General features: G+C 42.3%; 1 protein-coding gene across 1 annotated transcript in view; it reads right to left on the bottom strand.

Moving 5' to 3' along the window:
* Msn (moesin) overlaps window positions 1-19,064 on the bottom strand; it is a 71,559-nt gene extending 52,495 nt beyond the window's left edge. The window contains exon 1 of the mRNA XM_026379491.2: window positions 18,867-19,064. Within this exon, the coding sequence (XP_026235276.1) occupies window positions 18,867-18,878 (12 nt within the window). The 5' untranslated portion in view covers window positions 18,879-19,064. The remainder of the gene's footprint in view (window positions 1-18,866) is intronic.
* Window positions 19,065-22,221: the final 3,157 nt, after the last annotated feature.

The following is a 22,221-nucleotide window of genomic DNA, read 5'->3' as shown; positions in this document are numbered from 1 at the left end:
TCACAGCCTGAAGGGTGGATCAGTGAGGTCACAAATGACTTGTGAAGTAGAAGTCTATTATATCCATTACTTCAGAGGGCAACTTATTCAACATTTTCCTTGTGATTAAAATCAGTTACATGTCAACTAAAAGTAATACCCACAAGCAATAGCAATCTAACCACTTTAATTTGGGAATTTTGGGGGTATGTCTACCCAATAATTATATCTTATTTGGACTATCATAAGAGTCAAGGGAGTTTGTATTCCCTGAGCTCTCATGACTTAGGGCAGGTAGTCCACAGGTAGCTGGAATAAGGTTTGTTATGGATAGCTGAGAGCCAATTATATGGCAATGCTTCATTGGTCCCCAATGGTCTATAAATGAGCTATTCCACAGAAGTGAACTTTTCCTGATAACTGAGGCTTGCCCTTTTAAGGATCATAACCATTCTTAATGGTGAGCTGAAAGTCTTTCATCTACTGACACACTCTATTGCCTTTGTCAACAGAAGCTATTAAAACATGATTTAAACTACTCTAGGCATTTGAATCCTGTACGCATGATTTTCTACAGAGGTAACATTTGAGGACTTTCCAATTTTACCTTATCCAAATTTCTTACCAACTCCAAGGCTAGCACTATCATTCTCACTTCATCAACGGGAGAACAGGAGGCTCAGGGAGGTTAAGGAACTTCCTCAAGGTTGTGCAGCCAGTATGTATAGAAACACAAAACTTCATAAAAGTGTGGCCTACAGTAAGTGCCTGAAGATACATGGGATCTAAGTTTTCTTAAACAGCCAAAATAATATTTAAATATCATTCCATTTCCCTTTTTAGAGGCTGATCTCAGAGCTTTGCTCTCCCTGCCCCACAAGGATTCAAAAACCTCCAATCACTCAGTCTGCAGGCAGCTTCCTGTTTGTCTGAAGGGGAAGGCAATAATGCCTGCAGTGGCCTGTAGGCCCAGCCCAGCCAGAGTCAACCTCTGGTGGCAGAGGCTCCAGGATTAAAGGCGGGGCAAGAAGCAGCTCTGCTCCACCCACCATGGAAGTCTGGGAACTGGGAACTAAGAAGGCAAGAGGAGGGTGGGGCCTGCCATGAGTGGGCAGAAGCGAGCCAGCATTTCTGGTAATTCTGCTTCTCCTCTCCCAGCTTGGCTCCTTCAACATGATCAATATCCTCAAGCTAACAAGGTTTCTAAGACCAGGACCAGTGGTCACTTACACTACATTAAAAATATAGAAAATTATGCTCTATTTGTGTAATATGAATTGAATTGCATTCTGCTGTCACATATAACTAATTAGAATAAATAAAATTTTAAAAATTTAAAAAATATAGCACAGGTATATAAATTTCACAAATCTCTATCTCCCTAAACTCTTCAACTGGGTGGCTCAGCTACAGATGAGCATTCTGCAAAATTCCACTTTTCTACCACCTGGACAAGATTGCTGCTGTGCATGCAGAAGGAGGGAGGGAAGATTCTAATTCAGCTTCACTGATTAATGACAGACCTTCCCACTTCTCTTCTTTGGAAAAATGTGTACCCACCACCAACATACACACACACACACACACACACACACACACACACACATACACATACACATACATTCGCAGTTTCTTTCCTTTACCTCAGACAGTTCCATGAGCCAGATGTCTGATGAGCAGGGTTCTCGGTTAGGAATTACCTGCAATCAAAGGACCCCCAAACTGGCAAAACCACAGAACCAGAGATGGGACCACCACTTTATTCACAGGAAAGTGTCTTACCTATCCACCAATAACTCCAACATCAATTAGACACATGTGAAATTACAGTAATATCTAGAACAATGGTCTACTGAACATTGAAAGGGGAGCATGCTTTATCCCAACAGCAGGGTCCACAAATCCCATCTTGTTCAGAAAGCCTTCACTCCTAAGAAAGCAAGCTTTTATAATGCCATTATTTTCCATTCAATGAATATGGACCCTTTATTTGTACAGATGTTATGTGTTCTTCTCATTTGTTAATTTGCTTATTAAGGAGCCCAAAGAGAATTTAAAATCTGGTTTGACCCAAAAAAATGGCCACCACATGATAAGGCAAAAAATCAAGTTGGAGAACAATATGAATTAGTGTTACTTGTGTGTTTAAAGGTACATACGTATGAATGCATTGAAAAATACATTTACATCAATGGTTAATGGTGGTTTACTCTGGAAAGTAGAGTCAGAGATAGAAGACAAGGACTTTTTATTTTTCAGTACTGTTTCATTTATTACAAAAATATATATTAGTTTCATAATGAAAAAAACGAATCCAAAATTATACAATAAAGTCTGTTTTTATTTAAGTCTGCCCCACAAACAACTGTCTGTTAACATTCCTTGTACAGTGTCTAGCTCAGCACTGCAAAGATAGACAGGAAAAAAAAAGTGCTTTAAAAATAAGGTAACCTTCAGAATCTCTACTTTAGGGCATCCAACCTTACCTAGTAAGCCTAAACCTATACTTCCTAAATGCTGGTCATGCTCTTCCTTCCGGAGCAAGAGAAAAAAAATCCTCCTATTGCCCCTCAAATAAGCCTACCTTGAGCAGAACATGTTTGAATCTGTAAGTATATGTAGCTCTGGGCCTTCAGGCAGGCTCGGTGGTAGTGGTGATGGTGGTGCCAACAGCTGGAGTGAACAGCTGCTGGGTTCCCCAACATGATGATCTCCAGGACTTCCCTGCTCCTTCCTGATCCATGACTGGCTCTGCTCATCCCTGAGCACAGAGGCCAACCCAATTCCTAAACTTTGGAGCACAAATCACCTAGGATTAGATGATACAAGGCAGCCCTGCTAGCCATGCAAAAGGAGAGTGCACATAAAAACATTAAAAACTGGGTAATGCCTCAAATATGTACTCTACGGTCAAACTCTGGGTTGTTTCACAAAGGCAGTAGAAGTGCTTTCATGGCTGCCTGTTCGAATCCACTAAAAGCTTTGATTCAAATATTCCCCTTGGCATGAACAATACTGTATTATGTGAAGACATGGAAAAAGGGAGTGGAAATTGGCTGTGAACAAGCTGGCAACTCACAGATAAACAGGCTCTCCAAGGTGCATAAGAGGGACAACGCCTTGTCATTCCTTACCACTACTAAGCCCCATTCTGCCAGGATCCAGATAGGTTCACATTAGGTAGTTTCAAGTACACCACTGGGAATGTTTGGCTAACTGGCAAACCTTGCTAAATGAATCTAAGACAATTCCAACTTGACAAGAGTCTATTCAACAAATATTGTATATATCTATTCAACAAATACTTGTTGAAAACCTCCTCTATGCCACTATGTTAAGTAATGGGGATACACTGGGTAATGGAACAGAAATTATCTTTGTTCTTATTCTAGTGGACCAGGCTAAGGTAATGGACAGACAATTCTCCTGAGAGCTTCAGCTTCAAGTCCAACTTCTGCTCCGGACTTATGACTTCGAATGAGTCATTTTATCTTGTTATGTTTTAAGGTTAACCAACAGATCTTCAACAGGCTCAGGTAATTTGCTTCTTTATAAAACATAAAATCCTGGAGTAGAATAGGAGTTTGCAAATATCTAAGACAGCAACAAGTATGTGATGAAAACAAAAAGAATACTAGATCAAAAATCTCCACTCAAAGATCTTAAATTTAGCTTGCAGGGTTCCCCGAGAGCCAGTTGTCCCACAAAGGTGGAATTGGAAAGCCTCTGAAGAGTGTATAGGCAATGAAAGACATGAAGATCTGTCCTAACATTGCATGGCAGGCTTGGGCCCAGGAGAACTGAAAGGTACCAGTTTCACTGCAGCTTCTATAACACCTCTACATCCATCTAAAAGGATGTTAGGAAACCCTCTATTCTACTAGCATTTGTTTGATGTTAAAGAGCTAAGTAAACTGGGCACAGTGGTGCACACCTATAATCCCAGCTATTCAGAAGCTGAGGCAGGAGGATTACAAGTTCCACGCCAGCCTGAACAACTTAGCTACATGCTATCTCAAAATCAAAAAGTGTGGGGGATGTAGCTCAGTGGTAGTGCAGTTGCCTAGCATTTGTGAGGTCCTCATTCTGATCCTCAATAATGTAAAAGGAAAAAAAAAAGGCTAAGAAGAAGGTGGTACCTCCCCACCTCTTTCTTTCTCCCCAGTCACTTCTCGCCATTCTTGAGCAGGGCTGTGCTGGAGATAGTTGGAGCTATGCTGCTCAGATGGGCAGGGAAATGGTACCTCCTTGCCTGCCTCCTAATAAAGAGAATGAGGCTGTTGAGCCCCTATGTGGGGGGATCAGAGAAACTAGCATCTGGCATTCATGGCTCAGAGAAGATTTGATGGGATACACACATGACAAAATTTTAAGAGGCCAACTAGAACAAAATTTCTGGAATATCCTGGGCCTACCACTCATTTCTCTGGGTCTTATACCTCACAGAGCATATTCAGAAGCATGAACATTCTGAATGAATCCTCACTATATATAACCTAAAGAAGTAGAGTACTATTACCCTTTCCATTAGACAAATGGGAAACTAAGATCTGGAATATTTTAAGTAGCTTGCAAAGTTGGGTGTGGCGATGCATGCCTATACTCCTAGTTACTTGGGAGGCTCAGGCAGGAGGATCACTTGGTCCAGGAATTTAAGGCCATCCTAGACAACATAGCAAGATCCTATCAAACCAAACACAAAAGAAAAATGAGAGAGAAAATAAAAGAAGTTTGCACTGGTGAGTTGAGACCAGCCAGGCTTTCTCTGTACTTATACTCAGGCCTCTCTTCTGTATAAGTACAAATTCACTCTCCCCTTCTTTGTGCTGTTTCTTCTATGACTGGTGCCTAGCATATTCTACCAAGTGCTCAACCAGTGCTGTGAGATTCCTTGCATACATTGCTGCTGCTGCTCTTCTCCATGTCTATCACTGATTAAACAGTCTTCAAAGGTTTAACTTTCCATAACCATCTGCATCTGGAGATGGCCTCCTCTTGAGGCAGGAGGAGTTAGAAGCTTTCAAATCCACAAGTTTGCCATAGGAGAAAGTCTGGGAGTTCAGATGGTTGCAAAACCATGATAAACATCATAACAGAAGTTCTTAACTAAGTACACTGGGCACACAGAAGTTGATGTAATTAATCTACTTAGGAGTATTAAGTAAGGCTTCCAGGGTTTGAGGATGTAGTTCAGTGGTAAAAATGGGTGTGTAGCTTGTGCAAGGCCCTGTGTTTGATTGAAAGTGCCAAGGGAAAAAAAGAGGAAAGTCTCAAGCATAGGTAGGGAAAGTGAAGAGGAAGCACCTAACATTTCAAGCTGAAAAAAAGAAGCATAGGATAAAGCAGAAAGAAATAAAAAGGCATGATGGCTTTACCACAGTTTAAAAAAAAGAGAGAGAGAAAATTATAGCTTACTTGGGAAACCCTGATCCCACAAAGCTAAAACATAGTGTGAGTGTGGGAATAAGTGGGAGATGAGCCTAGAAAGGGAGGGAGAATGGGGCCAGGTATCAAAGGGCCCTCCCTACATGCCAGACTAAAAGGTTCAAATTTTCTTACATTTGCATAACTTGCTAAAACTGAGAGAACTATGACCCCCAAAGGGAATAGTTAACTGAATTTGGCATAGTCATTGGATGAAGTTTTATAAAGCCATTAAAATATTCATTTTTTAAAACCTAACATTTGGGCTGGGGTTGTAGCTTAGTGGTAGAGTGCTTGACTAACACTTTTGAGGCACTGGGTTCAATTTGCAGCACTATATAAAAATAAATAAATAAAGGTATTGTGTCCATCTACAACTAAAAAAAAAATTTAAGAATAAAAATGAATAACTAGCATTTATCTAAGCTTTTAGTGATATGTTTAATAGGAGGAAAGAAGTAGGACTTTTTATACACACTATGATTTCATCATGGAAAACTAAGGTACAAAAACACGATGTGACAAGAAATACAAATAATAATTGCTATGTTAAAGTGGTGGGTTTATGAATGATTTTCTCCCTGTATTCGCAAAACATTGCCATATGCCATGCTGGGTTTTGTCAAAAAGGGAGATATGAAAATTAAAAAAACACTCTTCTTCCATTTGATTTCATATTCCTTCTCCTTCATCCTCCTGCTTGCCTACCCTAACTCATCAAGACCACTTTGATCTACCATCTGCAACTGGCATCCTTAACAATACATATGAGGCCCCTAAGAAGAAGAAGAAGTTGCCAATAAGGCAGCTGCTCACAGAAGCAAGCACCTTCATGACCCAGAGGCCATTCCAGCTCGATGCTGGGAAACAAATTTGCTCCCAACAGCATTGTCCAGCTCTACCCAACTAAGTCTTCTCTATTAAAACTGCATTTGAAATTTGTTCCTAAAGAATGGTATATAGGTGCCAATACTTCTATCTTGCCCTCCATCCAGAGGCTCAGAGCAGGTGAGGCTCATGTTCATGGTCACCTCCTAGGTGGCTGAGAGACAACCTGGGGTCCCTGATTCACAAGCAAGCACTGGACAAAATGACAGTGAAAAAGAAGAGGAAGAAATGATGTAGGAGGGGAAGATATGGTAAAAACAGATCCAGACAAAGGTACAGCATCCCCAGGAACTTGCTTATGCCATATCATCCTAGCAGAAAATTCAGAATCCCCTTTCCTTTTATTTATATTTCTAACCCATATTCATAAAATGCAGGACTAGTTGAAAACCCAACACTAAGCACTAGGCATGTGGCAAAAACTCCCTGGCTAGAAATTCCTCCACCCAAACCCACATTACCTAGTTTTCCTCATCCAAGGGCAACATAGACACCAGTGACTCAGACAGAGGAAGGGGAAGGGGAGCTTAGCAATTTAAGACTCAGCCAAAAGCAATTTCATAGCCTCAAGGAGAAGGATGTTGTAGGGGTGGGGGGTAGAGGAAGTCAAATCTCATTTACGCTCAGTTTTGGTTTGTTTCTTGGTCTTCCCCTTCCCTGATGGAAGAATGACCAATCCAAGGGTCTTGTATTCTTCCTGGAGTCACCAATGACCAAAAATAGCCAGCAACCGTAGTCTGCAGGCTGGACTCCAAGGCCCCACCCAAGGCACTCAGTCAACAGTTGCTTCTCCAAGCCAGGCTCCCCACAGCAAGCTCAGTGGTAGCTCAGAGCAGAGCTCACTGAAATAAATGGGGCCACTTATATATTGATAGCTGGGGTGAAAATAACACCCTTGATGCCATTCTAAAGGGGAACAATGGCAACTTCTACAATCATTACTGTTTGCTGTTACACTCTTTCCAAGAACCCTCTCTTAAAGGGTTCAGAATTTCTTAAAAATTATCAGAATGTCAGAAAAAGATAGTATCTCCATTTCACAGAGACAGAAACTAAGGTTCATAAAAAACGATGTGTCCAAAGTCACAAAGGCAGAGACCAAAACTTAGATATGCTGATTCAGTCCACTATTCTTTCCACTATACCATTTCTACTAAAATGTATACTTTAAAGAAAGATATCAGACAAGTGCTCCAAGCTTGAAATGTCAAAGGCTCAACTCGTCTAACCTAAGCTCAGGGCTGGGATAGGGACCTTGGACTAAGCCCTCTCGGGAAATCCAAGCAAGAATGCTAGGCATACAACAGTTACATGCCAAAAACTGGACTTACCAACTTACTTACTTACTTTACCTACTCCAAAGGAATAGTTTCAGATGTTGAGAGTCCCAGCCCCACCCAACCCCCACACTCTAAGCCTTTTCAGGCCAAACAAGACCACTCCTAGATTGTCAGAATTCTAGGTAAGAAGCTAGAGAGGGGTGACCATGCAGGGTCAAGAGAACAAGAACAGATAAGAAAGTAGGGTGGGGAAATCACAGTCATTCCAGAGCTCTCTCATCTTTCTCTCTCATTCCCCATTCCTACCCCTGTTAGGGCTCTAACCAAGGAGAAAAGATTGCAGGTAGCCTTGCATAAATTTGAAGAAGGCGTTCCCTGTACTGAAGGAGAACAGGGGACTAGTTGAGGTGAGGGGGCCATTTGAGGGGGGAGAAAAATAGCCAAATAAGGCAGACTTGACTGGTAGGGAATCATCAGGAAAGGTTCCAGAAGCTGACGTCGCAGGGAGGAAGCCTTTAGTCATCGGTTTCCTCTGGCAACTGGACTAAGGCCAGGAGGCAAACTCCCAATCTTAGGAAAATGCCCAAGCTATGGCAGCGAAAAAGACAACTAGGCTAGATTTTTCCTAGACCCACCTCAGGCCCTCCTCAAACAGCTCGCCAAGTACCCAAAGCAGAGATGCGATATTCAAAAACGGCTAGTGTTCTGTTCTCACCAAGCATATGCTAGATCCACCATGGTCCAGAAACCAAGGAGAATAAGGAACCAGAGAAAAGGGGCTTTTCTCTACTACATCTACATACAACTAATATTGTTGATATGTTCATGTAGGGGAAATGAAAAATTAAAAGGCAAAGTGGTCACATGACTTTTGTTTTCATTAAGGAAACTTCTATGGGCTAGTCAGTCTCTCACAAGTATCTACAATGATGTTTAAAGAGGAGTTCAGCTCACTTTAAATCCTTAAAGATAGCAAACTAATGATACCATATTGGCTGTTTACCTTGACACCCGCCCTCCAACTCCATACCACAGATTAGTCAATCTCAGTTAAAGATTACAAGTAAGAAAGAGCCTCTTTGTATACTTCATCAAAAAAAAAGGCTGAGAGTTCTGAAAAAGGACTGGGCCAGGTGTGGGGCAGATTAGACCAAAAAAGTAAGATCCAAAACTATCTAAACATAATTAAGTCAAGAAAAATAAGACTTGCTGGGTGTGGTGGTGCGTACCTATAATCCCAGCAGCTTGGGAGGCTGAAACAGGAAGATACCAAATTCAAAGCCAGCCTTAGCAATTTAGCAAGGCCCTAAGCAACTTAGTGAGAACCCGTCTCAAAATAAAAAGTAAAAATGGGCTGAGGATGTGACTCAGTGGTTAACTGCCCCTAGGTTCAATCTCCAGTACAAGAGAGAGAGAGAGAGAGAGAGAGAGAGAGAGAGAGAGAGAAAGAAAGAAAGAAAGAAAGAAAGAAAGAAAGAAAGAAAGAAAGAAAGAAAGACTGACTTACTTCATTTTTCCCAGGTATTTAGGGGAAGCCAAAACTAAAGAGGGATAAAAAAAATGCTGACCAAACCTGCCTAGATAAGCCTTCTTCTCCCTCCTTGGATTTTATGGTGTTTTTTCTTGTTGTTGTTTATTTGTTTATTTTTGTTTCTGTATTGGGGATTGAACTCCAGGGCACCCTACTCCTAAGCCAAACCTTTTTATTTTTTTTTTTTTATTTTTGACAGTGTCTTACTAAAATTACTGAGGTTGGCCTCAAATTTGCAATCCTCCTGCCTCAATCTTCCTGTTGGGATTATAGGAATGAGCCACCACACTCAGTTAATATTTGTTTTTTTATGACCAAATATTCACAATCTCAACTCTTCTGATTTGGTCTTGATCAATGCCCTGAACACACAAAGTATCTAGCAAATTCCCACAAGGCAAAAGTGTTGCCAGGTATGGGAAGAAATGCCAGCCTTCAAAGTCACCAATCCCACTAGGTGAAATGGTGCATGCCCTATGACTCCAGCTACTTGGAAGGCTGAGGCAATAGGATCACAAACCTAAGGCCAGACTGGGAAACTTAGTGAGATTCTATCTCAAATAAATTTTAAAAGACTGGGAATGTAGTTCAGAGGTAGAGTATTACACAGAGATTGTGGGGGAGTCACTAATCCCAGGAGCTCCCTGATAAAACAGTTGTACTAAGCAGAAACAGAGCCATTTACCATACTAGTAGCCCTTACTTTATGCTACAAGTCCACTGAAAGGAGCAACAACTCTAGAGTCTCTGTCATCAGCCACAGCCAAATCTGTGCTTTGAAAATCACCCAAAAGGCCTTGTCTCCAGGTTCAAAGACACAAATGCCACAACTGGTCCCTGGCCAGAAAGTGCCACAGTCCTTTACTTATCACAACCATACACTGAGAATTCTTTCTCCTATCTCCCCCTTTTCCCAAATACCTGATCTCACAGCAAAACCACTGGAAGAAGTGAAAGCTATTTCTAGTCTGCTGACCTAAACAGAGTCCTCAATGAGCTCTATTCCTTGATTCTGATGGAAGCATGAAGGAAGGACCCTTTTATATACCTACTTGGACAAGAAAGATAACAGATTTGTTATTTTGTTTTGTTTTGTTTTTTGTTTTGTTTTTGGTGCCAGGGATTGAAACCAGGGGCACTTAACTACTGATCCACACACTCAGCCCTTTTTATTTATTTATTTATTTATTTAAATTTTGAGACAGGGTCTCATTAAGTTGCTTAGGACCTCGCTTAGTTACTGAGGCTGGCCTTGAACTTGCAACCCTCCAGTCTCAGCCTCCCAAGCTGTTTATTATAGGCATGTGCCACTGTACTGGGTAAAAGACAACAGATTTATAAAAATTAATTCACACAATTCTGGAAAACCCACGGTACAGTCTTCCCCACAGACTTCTTTAAAAAAAAAAAAAAAAAAAAAAAAAAAACCTTTAAACAATTTGCCATGTTTTATTGGTGCATTATAATTATGCATAATAGTGGGATTTTTGTGATATATTCATACTTGCACATTATATAACAATGTAATTTGGTCAATATATTTCCCTAGTATTTCCTCTTTCCCTTCCCTCCTGCCTCCCCCTTGTCCCTTTCCTCTATTCTATTGGTCTCTCTTTGATTTTTATGAGATGCTCCCAAACCTCTCTTTTCCATTTTTTCTGCTCTAGCTTCCACATGTGAAAAAATAAATGACCATGACTTTCTGAGTTTGGCTTATTTTGCTTAACTTGATGTTCTCCATCCATTTTCCTGCAAATGACATACTTTCATTCTTCTTTACAAATGAGCCCACAGATCTTTTCAGAAGGTTTGCCATTTAAGAACAGACTATTGGCTCTAAATAATTCTTGAAAGATACCAACAACTTAGTATATGTATCCATGTACATTTCTGCAGCTCCCTTTGATAGAATCAGTACCTTAAGCCTGCCTTTATTTCAAATAAATTCACTTTCATGAGGGTGCTAATCTAGGGTCACATGTTTTATATCCATGTACAAAAGTCACATCACTTTTTCAACCAGAATATCCATTGCCCCAAGTATATACATCCTTTAAGGCCTTGTTACTATCCTAGTAAACCCTTCCTTATCAAAATCTATAGACAATCCTAGGCATACATTTGTCTCAAACAGTTTATAATTGGGTTAACCCTAAATCCCCATTTAAGTAGATTTTTAATAGTTTTTTTAGTTGTCAATGGAGTTTTTTATTTTTATATGTGGTGCTGAGAATCAAACCCAGTGCCTCACACATGCTAGGCAAGCACTCTACCACTGAGCTGCAATCCAGGCCCTTAAGTAGATATGAATGCAGCAACTACCTCATCTATTCATTTGTTTATATCATCTACAGTGAAAGCTGACAGAAGTCACTCAATAAATGATAGGAATAGAGCTTCCTGTGCCAGGCACAGTGGCTCATGCCTATAATCCCAGCAACCAGGAGATTGAGGCAAGAGGATTGCCAAATTCAAGGTCAGCCTCAGCAACTTAGTGAGGCCCTAAGCAATTTAGTGACACTCTGTCTCAAAATGAAAAATAAAAAGGGATAGGCATGTGGCTCAGTGGTTTCAAGTGGCTCTTAAACCAAATTCCCCCATATAAAAAAGAAATAAGAAAGAAGAGAATGGAGCTTCCTGCTTTCCTTCTTATTCATCCTATCTAGCAGAGGGTTGGACATAATAAATAATAAATCATGGGGCTGTGGTTGTAGCTTAGTGGTAGAGCACTTGCCTAGCATGTCTAAGGCACTGGGTTCGATCCTCAGCACCACAGATACATAAATAAAAGTATTGTATCCACCTACAACTAAAAAAATTAAATATATTAATAATAAATCATTTATTCACTTTACCAATAATCATATCAACATTATATCAGTATATAACAGTTATACTAATAATAATAATAATAATACATATAATTAATATTTGTATAGCATTATTAGATGCTAGGCACAGTCATAAGCACTTTATAATGAGTTACCTCATTTAATTCTCACAACAACCCTATGATACAAGAATCATTATTATCTTCACTTTTAAGGAAAATGAAGCACAGAAATCAGTAATTTAGCCAGACACAGTGTTCTATACCTACAGTTCAGTTACTCTGGAGGCTCAGGGAAGAGGATTAATCACTTGAGCCCAGGAGTTTGAGATGAGCATGGATAAACACAGTGAGATCCCATCTCAAAAAAAAAAAAAAAGAAAGAAAGAAAGAACAAAACTTTAGAAAAATGGAAAGAGAAATGATGGGAAGGGAAGGAAAAAGATATTCAGTAACTTGCCCAAGGCTACACAGCTAGTTATTCACACTTTGGACATTTGAGTCCAAGCAGTCTGGTTCTACAGTCTGTTCTTTTCAATACTATTGTGTGCTCCCATTCTATGAAAGCCTGGAAAGTCCATTTTTGGCTAGCTACCTACCACTGACTTCGCCTACAAGCACCTAGAAGTTAGTGGGAAGAGTTGAGGCCAGGAGTCTCCAGTCTGTATCCAAAAGGGTTTCTATGGCAGCAAATATTGTCACCAAACTGGAAAGGAAAGTACCATAATGTTCTCTTTAACTCAAGGGACAGGTCAAGTGTAGAACACTGAGTCAGAATTCAAAGAAGTCAGAGCTCTAAACTAAAAAGGGCAAAGAGAAAGAGGGGAATTTGGGTTAGGGGCAGGCAGGAAGAGAAGAAAGTCATTCTAAGGTCCCAGAAGAACTGAGTCACCCACTCACTGGAACCTGCCACAGCAGAAGGTATTTAGGGGAACTCCATTGCAGCCATCTTGTTAATGTAATCACCATGGAGCCAATTCTCTGGAAGTTTATGCCCCCTGGGTGAAAAGACTTTTCTTCCCAAAGCAGTGGGAAGATCTTCAGTGGGAGATCACTAACTTGGGATTTAAGAAAGTCAAGTTCTCCTTTCCAATTTATGGAACCCCTAACAAGCTACCTAAGCCCTCTGGCCATCAAGCCAGAGAATATATAACTCTACTCCCTGAAGATTCTTAGGACAGCATGATCTGGTCTCTAGCAAGAAAACACAGCAGGTTTCCCTTTTTTTCAGCCTACACATCTGCTTCCACTATCCTTTACAGCCAAAGCAAAATATCTTCCTAGGAAATTCTATAAAGAGTACCTAAAATCAGGGCCTGAATCATCTCTGTATAAAGAAGCCCAAACACTCAGGGCTTGTTCTTTCCCTGACCATCATGGTCAAGTCAACTCCAGCATAGAGGGAGAAAATAGAACTCCCTGGAGTGAGCACCTTTTAGAAAGAAGGTATTTAAAGTTCCTCCCCTATACTGGCAGCTGGGCAGGTTGGATTTAGTCCTGGCCTATTACTAATTCATTCAAATCTGTGCCTTGACGTCCTCACTGAAAACATACAGGCTAAACTGGAAGGTTTAAGGCCAACTTAAATGTCCTGTGGTGAAATACCTCTGGATGGTGAGAAACCCTAACCAACCAGAACAATCACTTAAAGGAAAGCTTAAGGCTGGGAAGCTCTGGGTTATTTTAAGTGTATTTGAAAAGCTGTGCTCTACACAGCTAGTCCCCAGCTTTGGTTATGTCTTCCAGCTTCTCAGTGTCTACCAAGGTATCTATCACTCTCACCTGGTTAGAAAGAAATTTGAAACTTGACCTAGTATCTTCATGGCCTTTCAGCAGAACTGTAGGGGGTCTACCCTACCCTCAGGCAGGCCCTGGGAAATGTTTGAAGAAAGGCAAGGAAACCTATAAAGCTTATATTTTCTCTCCATTTCTTTCTTTCCTTAGTAAAGCACAGTTTTTTCCCCTCCAAGGACTTGGGAAGAAAGAGGCAAGAGTGCTCACCCGGGTCTTGTCAGATCTACTAATGAAACAAATCAACTCCCAAATTAGAAAATCTCCATTCTGAACTTGCTCTGGAAGTAACAGCACTCCAGAAGTTTAGGGAAACAAGATACATTTTAGTAAACTGTTCAATGTTGTATCCCCTAGTACATAGAAGTTACTCAAATTTTTAGGAAAGAAGATACTTTGCCTGGTACATAGAAGTTACTCAAATTTTTAGGAAAGATTGTCTGAAGAAATGAAGATAGGAACAGAAGCCCCAAGGAGTACCACCAAGGGCTGGGGATGTGGCTCAAGTGGTAGAGTGCTCACCTAGCATGTGTGAGGCACTGGGTTTGATTCTCAGCACCACATAAAAATAAAATAAAGACATTGTATCCACCTAAAACTAAAAAATAAATATTAAAAAAGGAGTACCATCAAGGCTCTCAAGAACATCATTACTAGATTGGTCCCTTGAGTTTTTACCTAGTACTAGAGACACTGAGAGACTAAAGAAAGAACTTAAGAAAGGGCCTTCATTTGGATCACTTTACAGAGGACAAGAATAAGGATCTTGGGGCTGGGGTTGTGGCTCAGCAGTAGAGCGCTGGCCTAGCAAATGCAAGGCCATGGGTTCAATCCTCAGCACCACATAAAAATAAATATAAAGGTATTGTGTCCAACTACAACTAAAACTATTCTAAAAAAAAGAATAAGTATCTTCTTACATAAAAAAGGAATAAAAAATTTCAATATAGTTTTACTTTCCATTTCCCAGCACACACCTTTCAAATTCACATAATCCTGAGCTAACCCTCCAAAGTGGCAGTTCCTATACCACACATTGGAACCTGGAATTAAAAAGGTTTTCAGCTCTGCCAAGCATGAAATGGGAGGAGGGATGAAGAGCAAAGCCAGTCAATCATGAAAACACCAGCCCCATCACTTGACCAACAGACTCCCCAAAGAAGACTACCTTTGTACTCTGGTGTGTGTGTGTGTGTTTCCTTTCAGGGCAAAAGAATGATGTAGGGTAGCAGAAAGAAAAGATTGAGTTAAGAAAGAGGCACATGATAAATCCAGTTCTATCTTAGAAAAATCAGAGACTGACACAGGTCTATCTTTGAAGATCAGAGCAATTCTGTCCATGAAAGGCCCAACCCTGATAGTGTTGGTACAAATCTTCTCCCCTCCAGGGACACTGAGTCTAGAAATTCCAGTAGGAATGTGACTCCCAGGAATACACAAAGGGACCTAAGAGAAGCTGTTGCCAAGCAACACTATTAGAACTGAGTTCAGAATAATCATAGCTGTCATCTCATCTCATCCAAAGAGAATTAGGTTTAGAGACAGAGGGATAGACCAGATGACCTCTGTAAAGCAGTTGCATGAGAAGAGGAGGTAAGAGAGAAAAAAGAACACCACCCTCAACATCTAGTAAAAAATGGAAAGTTAGCAGATTTATGGTCAATACCACTGACAGAGCAACATTCCTTCCTCAAGCCTAACTTGGGAACATAGATTAGTTGGTGTCCTTGAGGATCCCACAAAGGCCCTCTTGCCCAACCAGCCCTTCTGTACCCAGAATGCTCTTCAAAGACAAGCCTTAAAAAATCCCAAAGATGGGTCAGTATAATCCATGCTTTCAAGAAGTGTGCAGTGAACTAAAACATGAAAAAAAATGAGAGGTAGAAGCCTCTCTCGTACAACCTCCATTCCTAATCACTTGCTCCACCCTGAAGTCCATAGGTAGGTCTGGTTCAAGGGTTGAAAGACTTAGATTCTGCCTCCTATTTACAAAGTACCACTTTAGTGCCACTTGAATGGCTCAAGTAATGTTAGGAATGGAAGGAGAATAAACAGTCTACATAGCCCCTGTTAAAGTTTAGCTGAATATAGACTGAGAAGCTCTCAAATACTTCAAGGAGCTATGCTCTATGTCTGCTAACATGGATGATGCCATCAAAGGACCACTCCATCACCATTCCCCTGACCTGTTGCTCTATGGCTAAAACCCCAGCAAATCAAAGAGATCTTACCAAGATTGACCCTCTAAGAACTAGACTCAAGTCCTAGCACTGCCACTGACATACTATATCATCTAAATTAGTCCTTCCCTATCATAAGTTTCAAGTTCCCCATCTGTACAATGGGAAGGACTGGACTTGATACTTGTAGAAAGCCTTTTAAATGTTGACATTTAATAAATCATAAGGGGAGAGCCAAAAAACTCAAGAACATTTTGAAAATTCAAAATAATTTCTTTCTATGGAATCCAAGATAACTGCCAAATCTTTCTGATTTGGGGAAAAAAATGTTAAATGAGGTAGGGAGATGGAAAAACCTTTTTACTCATAATTTTCTTATCACCAGAAATCACAGCTGACAGTTAATAAGCTCCTCTATTTTGGCTACTACGGCAGACTCAGGAAACCGGCAACCAGAAGCAGAGTCCAAGAATGGCAAGAAGGGGGCTGTGCATGTTTTAACACATTTAAGGGAGGCTGGCTTAACTAGGAGAAACAATTGGCTCTAAAAGTGAAACTGGCCCTGGAGAGACCAGAGACATGGTTCATATGAATGAATGGGTTTGATTTTTTCCACTACCTTTGTCTATCTGTCATACTCCAGAAATAGCCTAAAGCACACCAATGGAGAAGGAGTGGTGAGAAAAGGGAATTTTCCCCTCTTCATTAAAGTTACTGGCTGGTATACAGTGAACTAGGGTGTGTCCCTGGATGGCTCAGCCTTGGGATGAGGAATAAGAAAAGTAACAAGAGGCACCTTGTGACACGCCCAAATCTTACCAAGAGACCACACAAATGCCAGCATAGGTCACTTTGCCCAAATTACATATTTCCTTTCATCTGGTGACAAAGAAGTCCTGAGAACAGTACACAATTTGCTTTCTGCAAGAAAGTGAACTCAAACTTCAAGAACCAATGAATGGGTCATGGTAGTGGGTCAACGGAGTGAGCATTAGTGGGCCTGAACCCCAATTGCGGCTCAGTACCATGCGCCCTTAGGTAGGGTACTTTCTTATAGGCCTAAATATTCTTATTAATATTTTTTGAAAAAGAGGATTACACTAGATAGTCTCCAAAGTCCCTTTTTCTATGGTCTTAACAGGCATGACATAGTTGTTCCCCCCCAAAAAAATTGCCATTTCTTGATTTAACAGAATGAGGGTCTCTCTCTTTCTCAATATGCATAAAAATACTTCAGAACTCAGGTACTTTTAGCACCCCAGGCATGACTCCAAACATTCCTCTGTCTCCATATTTAGGGAAAGGATCAGCACTCCTTCTTCCTATTTTGACTAAGTTGGGCTAGTTATTGCAACTTTGAGCTGACTTCCAGACCCATCAAGTTGCGTTTAAAGTTAGATGTCTCAGAATTGAGGATGAGATATACCACTAAAGAAGAGAGGCCACAGAATGGAGTCTAAATCAAACTGGACAAAGCCATACCTTAAGAAGAGGCAAGAACCAACAGAGTGAGATAGACAGAAAAGAGGCTTCTTGGAGGATATTTGTAGTCCTCTGTGTTGGCAGTCAGTGGGTTTTCTCTCATCCTTTTGCAAAACCACTCTCTTACTTTGTAGGGGGAGGGGTTTGGTTAGAAAATGTGGAAAAGTCCCATGTCATAAAACCACAGGCAATTCAAAAGAGATGGTGAAAATATATATTTGTTGAAAACTTGGTGTTTCTGAAGGACAGTGTTCTGGAAAGGCAACAATAACTTGACAATGATATTGGAATATAGCAATGTGGCTACTAAACCTCAGCATGCACCCAAAGAACTGGGTTCCCCAGTCTTCTCCTCTCATCCCATGGGCTCACAACCTTTCTCAAGGTTACTAGTCACTATCTCCAATCTACAAGGCTCAGGCAATCCCAGCATATATATATGGGAACACTGTACCTTGTAGGTCAGCCCAATAAGCTGCTTGACTCAAGCCAAGGTGGTCACTGTGCCTTCCTGAACAAGGGAAGGGCCCCAGCAGCCATTTGGCATGACTTGCACAAAAGCAAGCAGAGCTCATTAGTCAGGCACACCCCTCCCCCGCCCCTCCCTCCTGGGCATCCGGCCCCCCTAGGCCCCACTCCCTAGAGGCTTCTGCTCTTCCCATAATAGCCAGTGGGGTGGAGACCAGATCCCAAAATCAACCACCATTCTAGAAAGGTGTGGCCCCATAGGAGAGAACCTACTACACCTCAAAGAGCAGTCAGGAGGGGATAGAGAGGCATTAAGTAATGGGAAGGCCAGGGATTTGGCAGGTAAAAGGGAGGAAGAAACTGGTCCTCTCTCCCAGTAGACTGAGTAGGCCTCTCCTGAGACTGGTGCCTAGTCAAGTGTTAGTACTCCTGGGTAAAAGGGGGTTATATGGATGATGAGTCCCTCTACATCTCTTTCCTCACCTCCTAGTGGGAAACAGCAGGAGCCGCCCTGGGTGGCTGTATGAAAGGTGGGGGCGGGGGGGGGGTGCAGGATCCGCCCTGAGCAGCTCCGTCTCTACTCCCTGCTTCTATTCTCATAGCCCCTCTAGAAAAGTGGCAGCCTTGCCCCAAAAAGGCGCCAATTCCTGGGCCCTAGGAAGTGTACTCCTCACAACTTAAGTCCTCTGTCCCGAGTCCAGGGCCCTTTGGGGGAAGAGGGTACCCCGACCCGCCAAGGAAACCTTCCCCACTGTCGCATCCCGGATGCAGGGAACTGGAACCTGAGAAAAGGGGCCGGCCCCGCCCTGACCGCACTTCTAGCCTGGACATCCCCTCACTCACTAGGGCGCACCAGATCAGGACCAGGTCTCCTCCCCACCTCGGGCCATGGCGGAGGGAGAGTGTGGCGTCCCAGGCAGGCCGGTGGCCGGCCAAGCCCATGACCATTAACATAGGGCTACGAGGGTCAACTAGTACCCCAGGCGTCTACAGCGCCAACCCCCAGCACTCACCGTCTTGGGCATGGTGGCGGCAAAGGCGGCGGAGTTGAGGAAGTTTGGCTAGAAACTGTCGGGCAGCGCTGAGCACGTAGTACCCACGGCTCAGACTCCGGGGGCCGGGGGCTCGGATTGGGTCCCTCTCTAGCGTCGGGGAGACTGCTCGGCTTCCTGCTAACGGGCCACGACTTCACAAACCCCACCCAGGAAAGAGCCACCCCCGTTGCGCCGCCCGCTCCTTTATGTGGCCCGGCTTCCGCGCCGCTCCCCGCCCTTGCGCCCGCCTCCCCGCCTCCCCGCGGGCCGCTGGCCTTGCCCCGCCCAGCCCGGCCCTGCCCAGCCCAGCCAGCCTGGCCACGTGGGGGGCCAGGCTGGGCTTGGGCTGCCTAAATGGGGCTCTCACCCCCGACCAGGCCCATTCGTCTCCCACCTCCCTCTCAGTCCCCAGCCTCACACGTCCCGGCCATCCTGCCCCGCCCCCGCTCAGAGCCAGAGCGGGACCCTGGGCCGCACCCTAGCAGATGCTTAGGCAGCCCCTGACTGCAACTTTTCACTGATGAGGAACTCACTATCTATCACAGCCTGTTCCTCAATGCAATCCTGCCTCTTAGAAAGTTCCTCCTGGGCGCGTCTGAACTCTTTTTTCTGTGTGACCTCCATCGTTGGGTTTCAGCTCTGTTCCCTGGAGCCACAACTATCCTCCTACAATCTAACAGCTCCTCAGAGGTCTCAAGATCCTATATCCCCCCAGGAAACGTCTCTTGACTAAATGCCTTATTTCCGCCAAACTTCATCTATTCTCTTCTGTAGGACTCATTTTCTCTGCATCTTTGTTAGGTCTTCATTTTCACAAGAACCTTTTCCCCCACATCTGTATTCTACTCACTTTTGTTCTATATCCCAGCCGCCACTCTTCTCAAATCAGCGTCCTCTTTCTTCAGCCCCCTCCCCAACACATTCCCTTTTTGATGAAGCTATAATTCCCTCAGGTGAGATGTACCTCTCTATTCCAGTCCCTTAGGGTGTGTCCATGAACTCCCTTTGTACTTCTTGTACAGCAGTGTTGTAGCCTGCAGTTAACCTGGTTAAGTCTGAGTTTTAGTTTGAAAGTAACTGGCCATAGTCCTTTATTCTCCTCTCCACTGGCAATCGTGCAGAGGCATGGTTTGAGTATCTTTTGTGAAGTAGGGCACCACATACCTTAGTGTGGGACAGTGGAAAGGACATTTGAGAGGGGTGGTCAGGACACCTTGCTTGTACTTGTAGCGCTGCCTCTACTTGTACCTCTGTATGGTCATGGTTAAGTATGTACTCCTCTCTGGTCTTGAGTTTCCCATTCTGTAAGAAGGATTGAACCCCTGGGCTTCCAAGGTCCTTTCATTATAAAAAGGATGGGAAAGGATGTAGAGTGCTTAGGACAATAGGGCAACCTAGTAGGGCTACATAAAGGCTTTCGTTTACATTCAGAAACCAACAGTTTTATTCCCTCTTCCTTGATTTTCTCAACTTAACAGTGTGCATGAATCTATTTGCCTCAGTTTTTCTCACTACTGCCAAGATTCATTAATGGATTCTAGGATAAACAAAGTTTCCCACTAAGACCATCTCTTTAAGGTGAACATTTATTCTGAAGACGAGCAGCACTTATCAGAAAATCTCAACAACTGGATTAGCAATGGCACTCCTTGGTACTGCCATGGCCCCCTTTTCCCCAGGAGCTCAAGGAACTCACGGATTCCTTCATTTGTGTTCATCTAGAGCCCACAGAGCTCAGCACTAGGCTAAATGCCTAAAGGCAAAGGAGAAGTTGATTGGAGAGTCCAACATTCTAGAAAGTGGAAACTCCCTATGTGTTATTCCCACCTTCCATGCCAACTCCCACCTCTGTGTGCATGTACACACATATACACTGGAGAGTTAGATACTGTGTCAGCAGCTAAACACACTACTAAATGGGAAAGGGGGTACAAGAGTCCAAGTGTAGGTGTGGTGTCAAAGGGTGCAGGAGCTAGCAAAGTAAGTGGAAAAAGGGATTGAGGGACAGAGTGGGGTTGGATCTCAGGGAAAGAGAAGGATGGAAAATAGAGAGCACAGATTATCAGATTCTGTTTAGTTCAGCCCTCAATATGAGTCATGAGAACTGAAGATCAGAAAGGAAAGGATTTACCCAAGGCCTAACTACTGGTGTGAAGAATGAGATAATAGAGGAGAAAAAGAGTTAAAATCAAAAAGTTACTGCAACCAGGTATTGCTGGCACACACCTGTAATCCCAATGACTAGAGTGGCTGAGGCAGGAGGATTGCAATTTCAAAGCCAGCCTCAGCAATTTAGCAAGACTCTGTATCAAAATACTACTACTAATAATAATAATAATAACAACAACAACAACAACAACAACAGGGAATGTAGCTCAGTGGTAAAGTGAGAATGTATTCAATTCCTAGTGCAAAAATAAAGCTCTTACAATAGTACAAGCAAGAAAGGTAGAACCAGGTAAGTAGGTGCCCCCTCCCTACTACACCAGAACAAAGTCAGTTATGGTGATTATGATTGAACAACCGGACAGTGCTCAGAAGTTAGATTTGAAAAGCTTTAACTAAAAATAAAATAATAAACTAACTTGAATAATAAGAAAAATAAAATTATGATTCTGTCTTCTTAAAGGATCATACATATATTCTTTAAAATATATTTAATTAATAAATTTGGGGATTAGAGCTGATCATAATTAAAAAAAAAAAAGAAACCCTCTGGCTAGAAAGCATTCATCCCAGTTGTCTCCATGTTTTCAAAGCAAAGCAGATGCAGCTGCAGTACCTTAGTTTCCTACTTCTTTGTATACTACCCTATGCCTATATGTAACTTTTGGTCTTTCCTCCCACTATGATCTTATGTGACTTGAAAGTTAGACCAATATTCCTGGGACCAGATTAGTTCCCCAAATTAAGTTTATATATGATGAAGTTTATGCCCTTGATTGTAGAAAGAAATACATGGAAATAAAGGCTAGCTATCTGCATAAAGGTTGGCTACCCTAGGAGAAGAGGTATTTGATGTTTTAGATGATCTGAATTTGGAAAGTTGAAGAACAAGCAAGCCTTTTTCAAACAGTAAAGCTAAGTTGGGGTGAGGGGGTGCAGAGGATGAAACAGGGACATTTTGTAGCTAAAGTCCAACAAAGCTGGGACTATCATAATCAGAATGCAGGAGATACAAAAGAAGGTGATTTGACCTGGGCTCTAGGTTGCAGGACTTGGGGTCCAATTGAGAAGGCTCAGGATTCTTTGCAGTCTGAGATTGTTCCAGAGCTGCAGAGAGTCTGGGTATCAAAGTCAAGGGAATGGCAATAAGAACTTCATAAGGTTGATT

The sequence above is a fragment of the Urocitellus parryii genome, chromosome X (assembly GCF_045843805.1).
Source record: "Urocitellus parryii isolate mUroPar1 chromosome X, mUroPar1.hap1, whole genome shotgun sequence".
Lineage (NCBI taxonomy): Eukaryota > Metazoa > Chordata > Mammalia > Rodentia > Sciuridae > Urocitellus > Urocitellus parryii.
The sequence above is the reverse complement of the archived record's forward strand: the minus strand, read 5'-3'. Positions and strand labels throughout refer to the sequence as shown.